This window comes from Amblyomma maculatum, chromosome 4 (assembly GCF_055883805.1).
Source record: "Amblyomma maculatum isolate TAMU_Amacu chromosome 4, ASM5588380v1, whole genome shotgun sequence".
In the NCBI taxonomy this organism is placed as follows: Eukaryota; Metazoa; Arthropoda; class Arachnida; order Ixodida; family Ixodidae; genus Amblyomma; species Amblyomma maculatum.
This window is the reverse complement of record NC_139347.1, coordinates 91,399,422-91,416,375: the sequence shown is the minus strand read 5'-3', so window position 1 is coordinate 91,416,375 and position 16,954 is coordinate 91,399,422. Positions and strand designations below refer to the sequence as shown.

The 16,954-nt window shown below is 47.5% G+C and overlaps 1 protein-coding gene across 1 annotated transcript in view; it reads left to right on the top strand.

Annotated features, from left to right (window-relative positions):
* The window catches only part of btv (dynein cytoplasmic heavy chain beethoven), a 146,655-nt gene that overhangs the window by 43,039 nt on the left and 86,662 nt on the right, over positions 1-16,954 (top strand). The window contains exons 14-22 of the mRNA XM_084600360.1: positions 3,474-3,873; positions 4,586-4,761; positions 4,840-4,989; positions 5,470-5,584; positions 7,150-7,266; positions 7,348-7,506; positions 9,535-9,773; positions 12,545-12,674; positions 13,904-14,122. Coding sequence (XP_084456486.1) covers positions 3,474-3,873; positions 4,586-4,761; positions 4,840-4,989; positions 5,470-5,584; positions 7,150-7,266; positions 7,348-7,506; positions 9,535-9,773; positions 12,545-12,674; positions 13,904-14,122 — 1,705 coding nt within the window. The remainder of the gene's footprint in view (positions 1-3,473; positions 3,874-4,585; positions 4,762-4,839; positions 4,990-5,469; positions 5,585-7,149; positions 7,267-7,347; positions 7,507-9,534; positions 9,774-12,544; positions 12,675-13,903; positions 14,123-16,954) is intronic.

Sequence of the window (16,954 nt, the reverse complement as noted above, 5' to 3'; positions counted from 1 at the left end):
TCAGCTTTACAGTATGAAATAATCCCTAGAAGACATTTAGCTCTGTAATAAAATTTAGCTCTGTAATAAATTGAGACGCTGGTGTATAGCGCAGCCTGAGGTTGTTGGAGTGGTCACGAAAATTTCCAAGCATGGAGTGGTGGTACACAGTTTATGCGGGTTGATTTATTTTCAATTAAGGGTTTATTCTCAAGCGCTTTCACTGAATGGCTAGTTTTAATAATCTGTAGACCCAAAAATCCAGCGACTGAACTTGAAATGTGCGACTTATATATCTGGATAGCGAACAACGCCACATTATAGAACGCATGGTCCTGGAGTTTTTCGGCTCCAAGGAAAGGACGCCGTGTATAATCCTCCCCACACTGGAAGCGTCTGTAGCTCCATTCGCTGCCACCGCGAGCTCCAAGGTAAGGGGGGGGGGGGGGGGGGGGGGGGGGATGATGAATCAGCGATCCGGAGCAAGTTTTCTTGCCCCGAGAAATTGGTGTGCATTTCAGTGGACGATTGGGGTTCAGACCTCGGTTCCTTATTAAATCGAGGCGGATATTCATATTCCTTCACGGATTCTGGAAAATTCCTTGAATCGGCAATCGGAATTGGCGAGTTCGTATTGGATGTCAGAGTAGGGCAGAGAACAAATGTAGATACATTCTAGTCAAAATCAAGAAGAAGAAATGTGCATGGGCAGGAAATGTAGTGCGAATTAAGGATAACCGATCGTTGTTAAAAGGAGCTAATTAGATTCCTAGAAAAAGCAAGTTTAGGAGAGGGAGGCCGAAAGTTAGGCGGGAGGGTGAGACAGGGAAGTTTTCGGTGACCAGGTGAATGCAGCTGCCAAATGACAGGTTTATTTGGATGGATATGGAAGAAGTCTGTCCTGCAGTGGTTTTATGTAGTCGGGCTGATGATCCTGACTGGAGCATCCATAAGATAAAGGCTGCAATTTGTTCAGAGCGTGTGCGAGAGCTTTGACGGCGCATGGCAGTTTTAACGCGGCAGCATTCAAAACCCCATTCCGCAGAACATCCGGCATCGGCATTGTCAACGTGGGCGCTGTTAGCGAGAAACGATAGGCATGCCTCTGGCAGGTGGTTGTTGGAAGCTAACGTAGCAGTGCACTGATTGGTAATCGGGATGTGTGACGTCATGGAACCACATGACACTACCGCGTTGGTAGGAGCTGTCGATTTGGGCTTTTCCTTTGAGATGTGAGTGTGAGGGAAATCTAACTCATCCAAACCTTGGATCTCAAGCCAGACACGCTGCCCCTATTCCACGCAGACGTGTTTTTTATGGCTTCTTTAAAACATGGTTTTATATCTAAGGGCTATGGTCGCTCACAAAATGCGGTAGCTTGCGACTATATAATAAAGATATGTGGGGGGTAATAAAGGCATAAATTAAGGGAGAAGTAATTAGGCTGTAATTATGAAAGTTGTACAGCTTTTTTGCTAGCCGTATAGCGGCGATAGGGTGAACGCCAATGAGTAATTACTCCCTTACTACAAGCAAACGCTAGTAGCAAATTGCATGCACGAGAACAAGGATCCGCAAGGCGAGCCACATACGGGAGCCATTGCCACTGCCGCGTCATGCCTTTGAAGGCTGAGTTTTACTATTAATAAATTAATATCGATTTATGTGTTTGCCGATCCTCCCAATTTTTAAAGCGTAAGCTCGACTATTCGAGGTGCAACTTCGGATTTCACCCCGTTAGGTCCCAACGGCCTTGGCCTAAATAAGTGTAGGTGTCCCCCTAAAAGTGAGACATATACTGTGCCTTTCTTTCCTCGAACTTCCAGCATAAACAACCACGGTGGCGCAGTGGTTAAGGCGCCCGACTACTGTTCCGGAGTACCTGGGTTCGAGCTCGACCGCCAGCGGCTGCGTTTTGATGGAGGCGAAACGGAGTGGCTTTCGTGTGCTGTGCGATGGCAGTGCATGTTAAAGATCCCTAAGTGGCCGCAATTACTCCGTAGCCCTCTCCTACGATACCTTTTTTCACTTCCACTACTCCTGTCCTCTTTTTCCTTATGGTCCGGTTCACGTATCCACGAAAAACGTGCGACGGATACTGCGCCTATAATTTTCTTTCCTTTAAACCAATTAATAAAGAAGAAATATTCAATAAATCACGGAATAAAAGACGTTGTTAAAGGCGCTATCACCTCTACTATTAAAGGAAAGCTTGAGCGTCGCCTAATTCAAGCCGCCAAACTTTGCACAAACTTGCTAAATCGCGGAAAACCATGCTTGACAGAGTTCTCACTGGTATAACTAGAAGCCATGCTTAAACCCTTACCATTTGTTCTTCTCTTGCATCTTCATCTTCCCGAAGCCAAGATTTCAAAAATTGCTGGTTATCTCTGATTAAACAACACAATACATTGACTAACTAGCAGCAATTAATAAATTTCTCTTGCGTACGGCGCTACGCATTTATTGAAAATCTGTTGATCCAACAAGAGTGGGAACAAACTGAAGTCGGCCTGTATGATCAGGTTGCGGCGCACTGATCACAAAGAGGCTATTCTCTAACTGAAAAAGAGAGTTTATGCGACATACCAAGCACTAAAGGAATGAAACGTGAATGCTGCCATCCCCAGCTGATTTCACAAGGAAACTGCGGAGTGTCAAGACAGTATGTTTAGCGCGGATTTCATAAGTTAGTCTAGGCCGCCATTAGCTTGATACCGGTGATCATGGAGTCACTCTCAGTGTTTACGTCAGGAGTTTAGTTTTGACTTGATGGCTATAAAAACATGTTATTCTGGCGGCCAAGCATCCAAATATCCAGGAAGAAAATGGACTCATACTTTTTGATTTTTTTTTTTCGAAAAGTTTGCCACAAGGCATAAGTTGAGAAAGGGGGAATGAGATGCAGGAGATAGAAAGTTAAAAGAAGGAGTGAAGACCAGTTGCGCTTATGTATTCGAGAAGGTTGGCAGTGTAGCGATTGTCCATTGTCCATTCTCATAATCACAATCGCGATTCCACCGCAGGCCACCTTCATGATTATACGTTGCCTAATGTGAGTCGTTGATGGACACGTCCACACAAGTGACGCACATCGCAGACGTCAGGTGGAGTGTAACAGCTGAGGGCACTTGTCAGTCACTGGTAGATCTTTTGGACTCGTACTTCAAGAACCATAAGTGGATTGAGTTTCTCTGAACGTCCCTTCAGAATGCCACGCCCTACATAACACGCGCCCTCCAAATGTCTGTGATGTGACTGTACTCACTTCACCCATCCCTCTCTCACAACTTTTATATCCACTCACCCCTTTCCCCCAGTGCAGGGTAGCAAACCGGTTTCTTGTACGGGTTAACCTCCCTGCCTTTCCTCCTCATTTTCCTCCTCCTCCTCTTCCTCCTCCTCCTCCTCCTCCTCCTCCTCCTCCTCCTCCTGCCTCCTGCCTCCTCCGAGAATTGTACATCAAGATTCAACCCTCACTCCACTGAACGCAGTGAGGAGGATCGCTTCGAGTGCCTGGTGGTGAGCTACGCTCCCGTGCGCTCGTACGTGGACTTCGCCCTCTCCGAGCTCGAGTCTGGGCTGGTGCGCGAGCTGCGCGCCTCAGTGGCGCGAGATGCGGCTGCGGTGCGCGCCTACCTGGAGACCTCGCTGGAGGCTCTGTCCGGAAGCGCCCAGAGCGCCGAGCAGCTAACGCAGCTGAGCGAAGCCTTCGGGCGCGCTCTGTCCGGCCGTGACGGCGCGGCCGCCCAGCACGCGGCCGCGCAGGACAAGCAGCAGCTGCTCGCGCGCTGGTCACGGAGGCCGCCCCCCGCCGACATGGAAGGCCTGCAGCAGCTCTGGCACGGCCTGGACGAGCGCCTGCACCAGCACAAGGACGTTGTGGCACATCAGGTCTGTTCGGGCATCCGGCGTCTAAACTGAGCACAAAGTCGTTCTGGAGGCTTCCACGCCTCACTTTAATTGCGACGCTTGCGTCCCCACTGTGGAGCCTATGAGGACAATAACATAGGCATCCAAGTATTTGTCAGCGTCAACATAAAGCTGATCGCTTTTGATCCTGAGGAAGTACAACGATAAATAGTTTACATGAATGCAGGGTAGAAATAGAGGCACGCAATAAAAAATAGGTAATTAAGCGTGTGGCAAAATGTATGTATGCGCAAGGGGAGCCGGCAAATGATAGCTCGACAGAAGAGGAAAAAGTGGAAATTAAAACTCTGCATGTTCTTCTGCCGTGTTAGTAAAGCAACCCGCCTTTTCCGTTGTGATGGCACTCCAAAGTCTTGACGTTACCTGCGCTAACTGATGCAATGTGCGGCATCGCGGGCGAACTCCCTGTATCGCGGGTCGTCACTTGGCACCAGCTCGCTCTTGAGGACTTTTACGCGGCACGTACATTCAATTGCATTTCCCCTATAATATAATGCACATAATTGCTAGCCATTCTTTGGAGCCCTTTTCGAGAAGCCTTTAATTTTCTCGCCGTTATTCGAGGTAAATTCGTGCAGTGCTGTCCTGGCCGTGTTAGTAACTAGCTCTCATATGCTCGTATCTAACATGGCTAGTCTAAGGACAATAAGTCGCAGAACTGACGTGATTGCAGATGGAGGTGCTGAAGGCGAACGCGTCGTCCCGCCTGGAGAACTTCGAGCATCTACGGGAGCGCTTCCTATCACGTTGGGAGCAGGCGCGTCCTCGGTTGGGCGACCAAGCCGCCAACCTTCTGGGCGAGCTGCGGGCGGAATTGGACGCCCTGCTAGACACCCGGCGCCGGCTGTCGTGAGTCGCCGCTCTTGCTTGCGTGGTGAACAACGTGCCCTTCAAAAGAGTAATGGGTCGACTGTACTCATTCCGCAGGTCTGAAACGCAGCAGCTAGGAATGACCGAGCCTGGAGAGCTGGCCAGTGTTGAGCAAGAGCTACAGGAGGCTGAAGCTGCGTGGGCTCTGCGAGAGCAGTTCCGACAAGAGCTGCAGGAACTCAGTCAGCAACAGTGGATTCTCATTAGGTAAGTTAGATGGATAGAGTGGACAGGGTCTCGCATAGGGAACAATCGTATAGCTGTTCCGGAAGGGGCTGCAGGCACTCACGTAGCGGCGGATGACTTTGTTAAGATATGTTGGCTGTACAGGGGTGGGCACTGTCCTATATAAAGAGTGGCGGTTGGAAAAACTGGGGACTATTCCTCGTAACACAGTCGTCGAGGATAGATACTTCCGTATTTTGCTACAAGTTTAACTGTCTGTAAAGCTGTTGCTTGGATATTCACGTAGCACTTGCCAATTCTAGTTGTACGCCCACTTGAACGAGTTCGAATGAAATGGCACCCTAATTTTCTACTATTTCTGTCACTCAAATTTGTCGCGTGAATAATCTTTCCTTTTAAGAGCAATCCGTAGCATAACACATGCTTTGTAGTTGGCCAAAGGAAGAACTCTTCGATTAAAGGAAACAAAATATCTCAATGGCATCTTGGCCTCTTTTTCAGGGGGCAGCTTCATCAGCTCGAGGGGTTCCTGGCCGAATGGACTCAGCGGGCTAAGGATCCTGACACGCCAGCGGCCGTCGCGGCGTCGCTCTACAAGGAAATAGATGCGCACAGGGTATTCCTATTATATTGATTAGTGCTTACTCGGGACATGTACCTTTCATCTAGACATGAATAGCACGCTAAGGAAAGAACGGCGCTCCTCATTGAAACCAACAGCATAGTGCGGTCAGATGAAGTTTTAAATACAAGCTTCCTTCTCGGTTCGAGGAGCGTATACTATTTTTTTTTACCGGTGGTTGTTTTTGCCTAGTGCCTACTGCTGACTTGTAGGAGTGGTGAGGCCCGTCAAGCGGTGTATAATTCACTGCTTTTTTCTCACCATCCCTAGTTTGCATGTACAAACTGAAATAAAGATTGATTGATGACAATGCGAAGACGAGCTTGTTTCCACTTGTTACCGCCAACGGCTAGCATGGTTTGTTGAATGCACTGTCGGCTTCCTCACCATTGACGTTGAACCTGTACAACCTCTGAAGGTGAGCCTTGGACAGTGCACGTTTAGCCTGAGAATGAGAAACTTTCAATTCCGCACTCACCAGGAAAGCTGGTATCTCCTTGAAAGTTTTTAAAGAAGCATGATGTACTGCTTTGCCGCATTGAGGCTCTGTAAAAAACACCCGTCGCTAATTGATGCCCATGGAGCATTGCGTCAGATGGGAGTGACCGGGTAGGCCTCTCTTGAAGGCAGAGAGAATAAACAAAGCCGCGTTCTTCGGTCTCGCCCAAGGAGGAAAAGCGACCCTTTGTGAACGTTCTTTGCAAGGTTCCCATGGTCTATGCCCACCTGCACCACAAGCTCATATTGGCCAAGTTTTCAGTAGCGGCCACTCGAAGGTCGCACTCTCATTGACCAATAGGAAAAAGCTTCGACATTTGATTCGATCGAATGTCGCTTATTCCTAGATGCACCTAGTACATATGCTGCTGCATTCTTAGACAGTCTATCACTTTTCACCCAGCGCATTCTTCACATGTAAAGAAATGACGCGATTAGGTCATTAAATGGTTGCGAAAGGTACTACGCATTCCTCCCGGCTTCTGTGACAAATTGCCGCTTATGTGACGTCACAAGGGGGGGGGGGGGGCTGTAGTACTGTAGCATATGCTGCTTCCTTCGGCAAGCCCACTACTTGTTCTGTTTACGCTTTCGAGGTGTTGCTTAAGCAGCGAATGAGTCACTGCATGAGAAGAGTGGACCCTTTATGTATACTGTTTCAGCAAGAACTCGCGTCGCCAGAGTCGACGTTGCTTTGCTGCGAAGGCGTGCTAGCAACTTTGACTGCACGTAGCCAATGCGAGTGTTCAGGTGTTGACAGATGTTGAAACAGGCAAACATAACGTACTGGAGGACAAGAGCAGAACACAGAAAGCATACGGAAATCGAGGACTGGGGCCATCCTTCTCTGGTTTCGTTTTACTGTTCTGTGACTGTGAACCAGTTATACCGAAGCTGAAGCATTGCCAAACTGCATTGGGGTCAGCTCTATTGTGTAAGCAGTTCAATGCGCATGATGACGTTACCCTGAATGGGAAGCATTTTTTTACATGACGAGCACCGTACCGCAGGCAGCGCTGGCTGTCCTTCCGTTATGTCGAGGCGAGGCCTTCTCGACCCAGCACTGGGCCGAGATGTTCCAGCTGGCCGAGTCGGCCGCCCGACCACTCGAGGAGCTGCGTCTGGAGCACCTCTTGGAAGTCGCCCCCAAGTTGGCAGCAAAGAAAGCCCAGCTCCAGGTAACGCCGTTTATTTACGTGCTAGCGCAATGACCGGAGTGTGTTGCACTAAACCATCACTTGTGTTGTTCAACTGCGCAGGACTTGAACAGTAGGGCGCGTTCGGAGGCAAATATACGTGCGATAATCAGCGAGCTGGACGTGTGGGGCAGCACCGCAAGGTTCTCCTTGGTGAACCACACCGATTCTGCGGGTAACCACCTGATGATCGTGCAAGAGTGGGCACAGGTTCTAGGAAAGGTGCGTGATGTCTTCCTCGCTTCCGTGTCCGCTATAGGAAGATGGCCGTTCTTGCATTTCAGTCAAAATATTTCTTACCTTCAGATTCTACCGCTCCGCTCTTTTCTTTCGTGCATGAGTAAATAGAGCTCAATGGGGCAACCTGATTGCAAGACATAAATGTTTTCCTATTACCATATCAATCACTTGTTTGGTGTAATAAACAGCCTCAAAAATACAAACTGTTATTGCGATCAGAGCAACGTGCTGTCTTGGTGTGCACAGTGATGTTATCTGTAAGCCTGACTATAATGATAACAACCTTTCCGGCACTATTTTTATTCCTCGATGTGTTCGGATACATTGGTGCCAACTTCGAATGAATCAAAACTTCGACTGTTCGTCTCTCTGGTTCATTGCTATCGATCATTCCAAACGGATCGTTTTAGTGTGAAAATATGTGCAGCAGTAATTCGGCTTCCGACTTTATTATGCCTTTTGAGATTCCTCTATGCGCGACGCCTCATCTGAAAATTCTACCCTCTTATTGGCCCTGTACGGTTTGCGGCCTAAAAGTGATGTAAAGAACACCTTGTTCGGAACACTTCTGAAGTTATGGCCAAAGACGATATTCGCTTAAAAGGAAACGACAGGTCTTGTAAAGTAATTTTTCCAGCTTTAATTTGTGCTTACATTTCGAGGGAATACGAAAGGAAAAAAAAAAAAACGAGATTTAAATTTTAACCTAATACTGAGGACTATTTCATCTAAATGCTTGCTGGATCTTAGTAAAAATCGATTCTGTGGGTTTTACGACGTCAAGTCGACAACGACTCCGTGCCGGCCGTTTTGATGTGCACAGTGGTTTAGCATAGTCTCAAGCTTCCACGTCGAAATCGTTTTCTGGACCTCACCGCAACATTCATGAGAAAACTGCTAATGTTGGCGAGACACGTACTTTGTTTATATGACCTTCTTTTAGTGTTCAGTACTAATTCAAGTAGCCATTCTAATGCAATAATCTATCAATACAGGCCAATATCGATGTTAATCCGCGCCCTTCTACTACCGAGAGATAGCTAAGAGGGCCCCAAGCAGGCGGGCTCATACCCTTCAGGACGTCACGCGACGCTTCAGACTATCACATCACCATACACACAGGTCACTAACCTAATGACAAGAATTAACAACAATTCTAACCGGGCACATACCTTCATTCAAATAAGACTATATGCCCAGCTACCCACCCAATATTGCCGCGAAACCTTCAAAACTGTATTTGTTGTTTTTTAACAGCGGCTGGCATAAAGGCTTATCACTGTGATTCTGGATCGCGTATCAGTTCCGTAATATTTGTTTGTTAATGCTCGATGTCGCTAGTCACATCTTTATCAGTTTCGTTGTAGCGCAAGATGCACCGAGATCTATCTCGAAGATTCCGGCCACTCGTGTGTCTTTCCACAATGTTCCAGCCCTTGCTGGTAGCTGTTTGCGACGTCATCCAGATTGTTCTGAGCAGCCTTTAAATTGAGCATTGACGAGTGTGACGGGCATTCTTTTTTCGACGATCGACCAGCATGTTTGTTGCTATCGCCGCCGCAGAGTTGCTTAGTTCTTTTGCGGGCGCAAGTCAGCCCAATAAAGTGTTAATTTCAGTACCTTCAAGACATGTGTCTTCTTTTGGTGTCAACGGCCTTGTCACCACTACGTGACAACATCAGCCAAACTTCCAGACTATTGTCCCATCAAATAAATAAAGGAATAGAAATATATATAGAGAGTGTGAGTTGACCATTTTATACTCAGAGTGGCAGATCGGTCTAGTTGAAAGGGTTCAACGACCAGCAAGAACCAATGGGGTTTTGTGCTGATGATTCCCTCATTCATGATTGAGGTTTCTCCTCCTTCTATTACGGCGCGCCTCGTTGCGTACATTGCTGCTTTGGCAAGTGAGCACTCCAATCTCTCCTTCAGCCCTTTCCGTTTTAAAGGAAGTCCACGCAAGTAATTGACAGTCATCGATCGTCGCTGTTTGCAATGTCCACGCAGGTGGGCGAGCTTCAACTCCTGGTGCGTTCACTGGCCGACGCGTGTCGCGCGGGGCCCAGTGCGGGTCTGGCGGACGGCGCCGCCCTGTGGGAAGAGAGGCTGGCGAGGCTTGAGCCCGCCCTGCGCGGTCTGCAGCGGGTGCAGCAGCAGTGGCTGCAGCTGGAACCATTACTTGGAGCCCCGCGCGCCCTGCTGCCCGACCAGTCTCCCCGCTTTGAGGCCGCCAGCCGGCAGTTCAGGTCGGGCTCTCTGCTCCCGTTTGTGGCACTTATGTATGCTGCGATGCTGCCTATGCAGTTTACAACGCGGACTACACATATACATGCGAGTTTGTGCCGAATTATGACCGTGTGTGTGTGTGTATGATTTTTTTTAGAAGAGCAGCGCGGCTTTGACAATGGCCTTCCGTCCTTGTCAAAGTCATGCTGTTCTCCAAATGGACACATCAATTCTCTCAAGCATCAGTTCTAATGAGAGTGTATGGTTCTTATTTACAACTGGGGGAAAATTACAACTGGTACTGTGCGCGACACGTACTGTATACGCTATAGGTCGACTCTGAGTGAGGACTCTGCTTGAGACGAGTGCTGTCCAGTGTGTGCGTGGTCCTCTTCATTACCCGGATCGCCCCAAGCAATCACCACATCATCACTCTCCTGCGCTCTCCTTTCCTTTTTTTTTTCATTGCGAAGTAGCAACTAGGTCAGGCTCACCTTGCCACCACCCGACCTCTACACCTTTCCTGCCATTGAATTATTCTCTTTTCTTTAGCTGTCGCATGTCCGTCCTGTCTGCGCCAGGCAACCTGGGTTCCGTACTACGGTGGGAGCGCGGTAAAAGGGGACATATAATGGAACTTTTACAGTGTATTACGATAAACCAAAGGCGCAAATCTTCAATGAAACTAACGGGCAACCAATTTGGTGCAGCGAAGAAACCTAACCACTCGTTATTTTTTTTATTAATTTACTTACTTACTTACTTATTTATTTATTTTTTGTGATGGGGTTTATGGTCAGGAAAAATGAGACCGCGCAAGAAATCGTCACGAAGTACAGGAGTGGCCAAGGGATCCGAAAGAAAGCTGACAGGACGTGCTATCTGGTGATCCCGTTGTTGCTCGCTGATCACGTTGTCTGTTTGAAATGTCAGCGAAGAGCAGTCGATGCGCGAACGGCGGGCGCTGGAAGGTGGCAGAGGAGAGTGGGACGAGACGTCGGCGTCATTGTGCTTCCGGCTGGATCGATAGCTGACACGATATTGTATTCCTAGAGTGCTCTCCGAGCGAGTCGGTCCGTATACAGTCTTCCAAGGAGGAGAGCCAACACAGGGATGGTGGTCCGGGACGATATCGAAAGGGCGGCTGTACACATAAAAACGAAACTTGAAGATCGCCCGAAGGATCGCTAGGCATTCTTTTTCTGTGACGGAGTAATTGGATTCTGCTTTGGTCAACAAACGGCTCGCATAGTGAGCGACATATTCTTTAAAATCAGGTTTGCGCTGTGTAATGAGAGCACCAATACCAACGCCACTGGCATCGGTATAAATTTCACTGGGAGCAGTTGGATCGAAGGGCCGTAAAATGGAAGGCGAGATGACGGGACGGCACATGGGGGTAAGCACGGCACCCCAGGCAGTTGACCAACCGCGCAGAACGTTGTCGCCGCGCAAGGTTTTCGTCAGAGGCGCGAAGATAGTCGCGACATTTCGGAGAAAACGTCCTAAATAGGAGCATGAACCAAGAAAGCGGCGAAGTTTTTTTATTCTTCAGAAACTCAAGGATGGCGCTAAGTTTGGCAGAATAAGAAAACACACCGTCTTTTGAGACGATATCACTTAAAATCATGAGTTAGCGGACGTCAAAGCGAAATTTCAGGTTCAGTTGGAACCCAGCTTTGGTTAAAGAGTTCAATCCGCGCAGCGGAGAAAGTAGGTCTCAAAATCAGGGAAACACAATATAATTTAAATAGCCCAGACATGTTTTTCGCTTCAGGCCATGCAGAATCGAATCGTTAATGCGCTTGAAGGTGGCCGGCGCATTACGAAATCCTCACTACATGATGCTGACTGAGCTCACATGACATGAGCTCGTATAGGTCGTCAGGTGCCAAAACATTTTCTTGGCGCGAGCAGCATCTGCCAGAGGAACATCGCCAATATCCTGACCACAGATATAAAGAAGAAAAGAATTCAATTTCTTGCAAGCAGTTGAGGGCGTCATTGATTCAAAGCAGCCGATAAACGCCTTTGCAGGCGTTGTTGTTAACGCGCCGATAACTGACGCAAAACCGTATAAGCCATCCTTTATATCTACGTACGTATGTACGTATGTACACCCTTGCGCAAAAGTGGAAAGACCACGCGTTCTGACAAAACTGCACGCCAGCTTTTTCTGGTGCTGAAGCGGTTATTTCTAAGTTATGCATAGGGTATCCTTACTAATATGCTTGCCATCCTGCCCGTGCAAATAATTCATTTATTTTTTATAAAAAAAATCATTGCTACGATGTGCCTGGTCTCCACTTTTGCGCAGATGTATGTATGTATGTATGTATGTATGTATGTATGTATGTATGTATGTATGTATGTATGTATGTATGTATGTATGTATGTATGTATGTATGTATGTATGTATGTATGTATGTATGTATGTATGTATGTATGTATGTATGTATGTATGTATGTATGTATGTATGTATGTATGTATGTATGTATGTATGTATGTATGAATGTATGTATGCATGCATGCATGTATGTATGTATGTATGTATGTATGTATGTATGTATGTATGTATGTATGTATGTATGTATGTATGTATGTATGTATGTATGTATGTATGTATGTATGTATGTATGTATGTATGTATGTATGTATGTATGTATGTATGTATGTATGTATGTATGTATGTATGTATGTATGTATGTATGTATGTATGTATGTATGTATGTATGAAAAATGGAATGAGCGTGGTGTACCATCTTTGTGATGTTGGTCGGTCCATCTCAGGGCACTAATGGCTGCCGTTGCACGGGACGAGCGCATTGTGCTCGTGGGCAGCACCACAGAGACGCAGTCCCTGGACTCCCTGGCCGACCAACTGGGCCGTTGCCAGAGAGCCCTGCACCAGCACATGGAGGTGCGTCTTGCGGCCTTCGTCGGTTGATCTAAGGAGCCCCTGTTTATAAAACGCTCACATATGCTGATTGTGGCACAACAGCTGCAAAGCCTACTACGTAACGAATCTGACAAAGTTCGTACCCAGCATAGGCTAGCGAAAGTTATTCGTCACCGCAAGTGATGCTGCCTGCGGAACTTTTTTTGCACACGCTGGAACAGTGGTTCGTTAATACGATCGACAAGGTATATTATTTGCAAATCTTTGCCGGAAGGGCCTGAAAATTGCTTTCAGAGGCACACGCAAGCACGCCCCTCTCAATGATTCTCAGGTTAGTGACCAATGAGCCTTTTTTCTTTTTCTTTCGTTGCCGGCACTGAGAGTTGCAAAGATTCGGCGTTTTACTTTGCAGCGCTAAAGATTGAGTGCTGTCGTCAAAATATTTCACGACTTTTATAGTCAGCCTTCCTGCACTCTCGATTTCGTGCTCGCGCTCACACTAGCCTGGTGAGAGTACAGTGAGTCCTTCTTCCAGGTGAGAGTACAGTGAACCCTTCTGCCAGGTGAGAGTACAGTGAGCCACAGTATAGTCGGTGACTCACTGTAGAAAAAGGCAGCGCAAAATTACAGGATTGCATTTAGCTACTCTTAGGAGGTTATGGCGAAGTCCTTTGCTCTTTATTTTTTTCTACTTTTATGCTGCGTATTTAATTGCAGACGTGTGATAATTTTATTTATTTATTTTTTTTTTTGGTTTCGCTGTCGGCGACATTGACATCTCAGGTCTCCTCTCCTCGACATGCGGGACTGAACTTACTTACAAGTGGTCCTAGTGGGCTTTTTATAGGGACTAGGCCCGACTAGCCAGACGAAGAAATTATGGCGACGTTAGAACTTATTGCAACGTCTGGTGGACACATCTCGCGGACAAATATCGCGGACGCGGGATTTTCACCACGATCCTAGAAAGGCTTTCGTCCTTAAAGAAACCGAAACACAAAAGACGACACATAGACGACAGGACAGCGTTTCTCTTGTATATGTGTCGTCTCTGATGTCCTTGTTTCTTTAGCACTTCCCCTTTATACGATGAATCACCGACGTATTCACCAAGTTATTTTGGAAGCCACAGGCTGTTGACTGTAGTTGACGGCAAGAAGGAGGTACTACGTAGAAACTTACGAGTAAATGGCAAACGGGCGTAGGTGTCGCAGACCATTGCCGTCTCATTCACTTTCACTCACTGACAGGACAAGCGCAGCCACTTCCCTCGATTTTACTTCCTGGGTGACGAGGACCTGCTGGAAGTGCTGGGCAACCGACCGAGTGCAGTGGAGCCCCATCTGCGTAAGCTGTTTGCCGCCGTCCACCGAGTCGAATGGGGCGAGGACTGCGTCACGGCCGTGCTGTCTCCCGAAGGCGAGCGGCTTGTCCTCAGGGAGCCCGTGGCCCTCACCCCGGACCCTGAAGTACGTGAGCACATCGTTTCTTCACGCAGAAGGGCACGGGGAATTCCAGCCCAGCGATGGGGAATGGGACATTTATTTACGGAAGCTGTCTTTACTAACGAACACATTGTCTCTTTGCGACTCGGTAGTGAAATGCGTTACAGTTGCCGCCTTTTTGCTGACGAGTTTCTAGATGAAGGTCCCTTAGCCGGCCTAGTAGTTGAAGCCTTCAGCCTTCATGTGTCAGTCTGCATGTATATAATAAACCAAGAACTGAAGATAGAAAAGTTGATATTTTCTGTGCAGTCCAATGTATTTTACGCACCCAATTTTCTATTCATACTAGTTTCATCATAATTGTATGCTACCCGGCTAGTTATAATGCCTGACAGAGAGGTCACAGAGGGAATGACTCGTTGCTGCCATCTGAAGTCGGTTTAAAGGCACGTAAATGTCAGTACTCAGGCGTTTTCATGTTTAGCCCCATTATGCTGGTGTGTCGGGCATAACGTTCCGAAGAAATAAACGGACTATGAGGCACGACGCAGCGGAAGGCTTCGAATTAATTTAGATCACCCAAAGTACCTTTACTTCGCACACACTGGTGTTTCCTCATTTTCGAATGTGTCAGAATGCAGCCGCCGCTGCCGCAACTGAATGAAGGTCCAGCTTTCTTGGACATATCTTTCGATAATGGCGGATATTCTGGGGCACTGTTATGAACATATTGATACCAATTGCCTAATCGTCCGCTGCATAGCAAGATGCAGCCTTTAAAATTCGACTTACGCTCGCACGAAATTAAGAATTCCATAAAAAAAAATATTGTGCGTTTTTGACAACAAATAGCCGAAATCGACAAGCGTCCCGGACATTGATTGGCTGCTACGATGCAGTTTTATAACGATGTGCGTAAAAGTTTCGTTCGTAAACAACTTCTCGTTTGGCTCCATATCGTCTGCGTTTGTTGCGCGGCATTCTTTCCACCTGGAGTGATGTGTCTGCGGCGTCTACGGCTTCTTAGTCCTCACAATCAGCTTCCTCATCCTTGGTATTCATAGTGTTTTCCTCCTCACAATTGTCCTTCTAGCTGTCAGCCACTTTTCCCTTCTTCGGCAGCTTCTGATGAGGTCTGAGTCCAGTCGGAGAAAATTAAAGAAAATTTTCTCTTGTTGCGAGAGAAATTTCGTGCGGTTTTTGACAGCAAAGCTGTTGTGACAACAGAACTTTCTGTAGTAAAGTCAAAATTTCCTGTCGTCACAACAGGAAATTAATGCATAACTATAGGCAGCAAAAAACTACTAAAAATCTACAGAAGTACAGAAAAGTACTGCAAAGCTGCAGAAATATCTCACTTTTACGACAGAACTCATATTTTAGCGTAGTTTTTGACACGGTTCTGCAGTTTTGTTTTTTTGTTTGACTGGGGAGGGCCGCGCAATTGTTCTCAGTGGAGACCTTGACATACAGCTGGTGCGGTGTTTCATTGCCGCCCTCTTAAAGACTCGAGCTCGCCTCTATACGGAAAGCGCCGCGGCTGCGCGCACCCAGTCAGGACCCTCTAAACTAACCACACACCGCATTTCTGCGTCCAAGACTGCGTCAAGCTTCTGTTATGATGAAGAGGTCAGTGCCCGTTTATGCACTCGGAAGCGAGGGCCGAGAAGGCCGCCCATCGGCAGCGGCACATTCCTGGAAAGGCTGTCCGAGCTTTTTTTGTAGGGCCTAGAGACTACAGCGCTGAACTTTAAGAGTGTGCAGAAGAGTCGTAACCCATGATCCCATAGAGGGCTCGCCAGAATTGCTCAGGTGTCCAGATGTTCGAGGTGTGCACTTCGAATGTGTAGGGCTAGAAGGCTAATTGATGCAAGTATTTTGCTTAACGGGCCTTAAAATGCAATTAACTATGTTGTCTTTTCTCGTTCATGTTTAACATGTGTCCTCGAAAACGGTAAGCAGCGCCACAAAATGCTTGCCATGAAAGAGCTTCGTCGCGCGGCCCCGCAGCATTGCAGTGAGCGTGTGGGTTTTCGATCAGTAGGTCTAGCCGCTCGCTTTACCGTTACGGTACGTGTCAAGTTGAATTTGGTGGACCTACCACGATGTAGTGCCGTCGAGTGTGGGCAAATCCAGTGGCTGCCCGTGAGGAGCACACTGGAGATGATGCGCACGCGCTGGGCCCCCACTGTCGATCGGCCGAAGCCACAGGTCTGAAGGGAACACGGTCACAGTTCTAACGGCGGGGCTCAAGCCTATCGGTGCCTGGCGGCGCACTTCGCACCAGAGCGCCTACTCTTCTTCTTGAGTGGCAAACCTGGTATCTCATCCGTCCATGCAGCTCTGCAAGCCGGCGGGCCGTCTTGTTAGCAGATACTAGTAGCCAGCTCGAAATCTGTCGAGGCACTCAGTTCTCCAGAAAACCGAGTAGAAAGCTCTCTTTTGAGGCTCGCTTCTATGCAGCCCCTGACAAGCAGGTGGACGGGGGAGGTGACATGAACCTTGCGTCATTTAATAATAGCGACAAGCACGGAAATTTTGAAAATTCGTTTTTTGTGGCGCTAGAATTTGCTGAGCCTCAGCGCCATATGTAATCCTGCCCTTGAAATTCTAAAAAACTGATGTAGCTATTACTAATAGCCAAATGCAAATATCCAACTGTCACTAGACGCTTAACTGCAACAAACATTTAATTAGTCAGTTGTCAGAAATTAGTTAACCAATTACCTTACTGTAGTTAGTATCATTCCTCTGTATCTGACGTTGCCAACATTAGTACACGTGCTGCAGAAGCCGTCTTCATATCTCAGAAAGCTATATGTTTCAAAATTACGGACGAGCTTTCTTAAAACACAT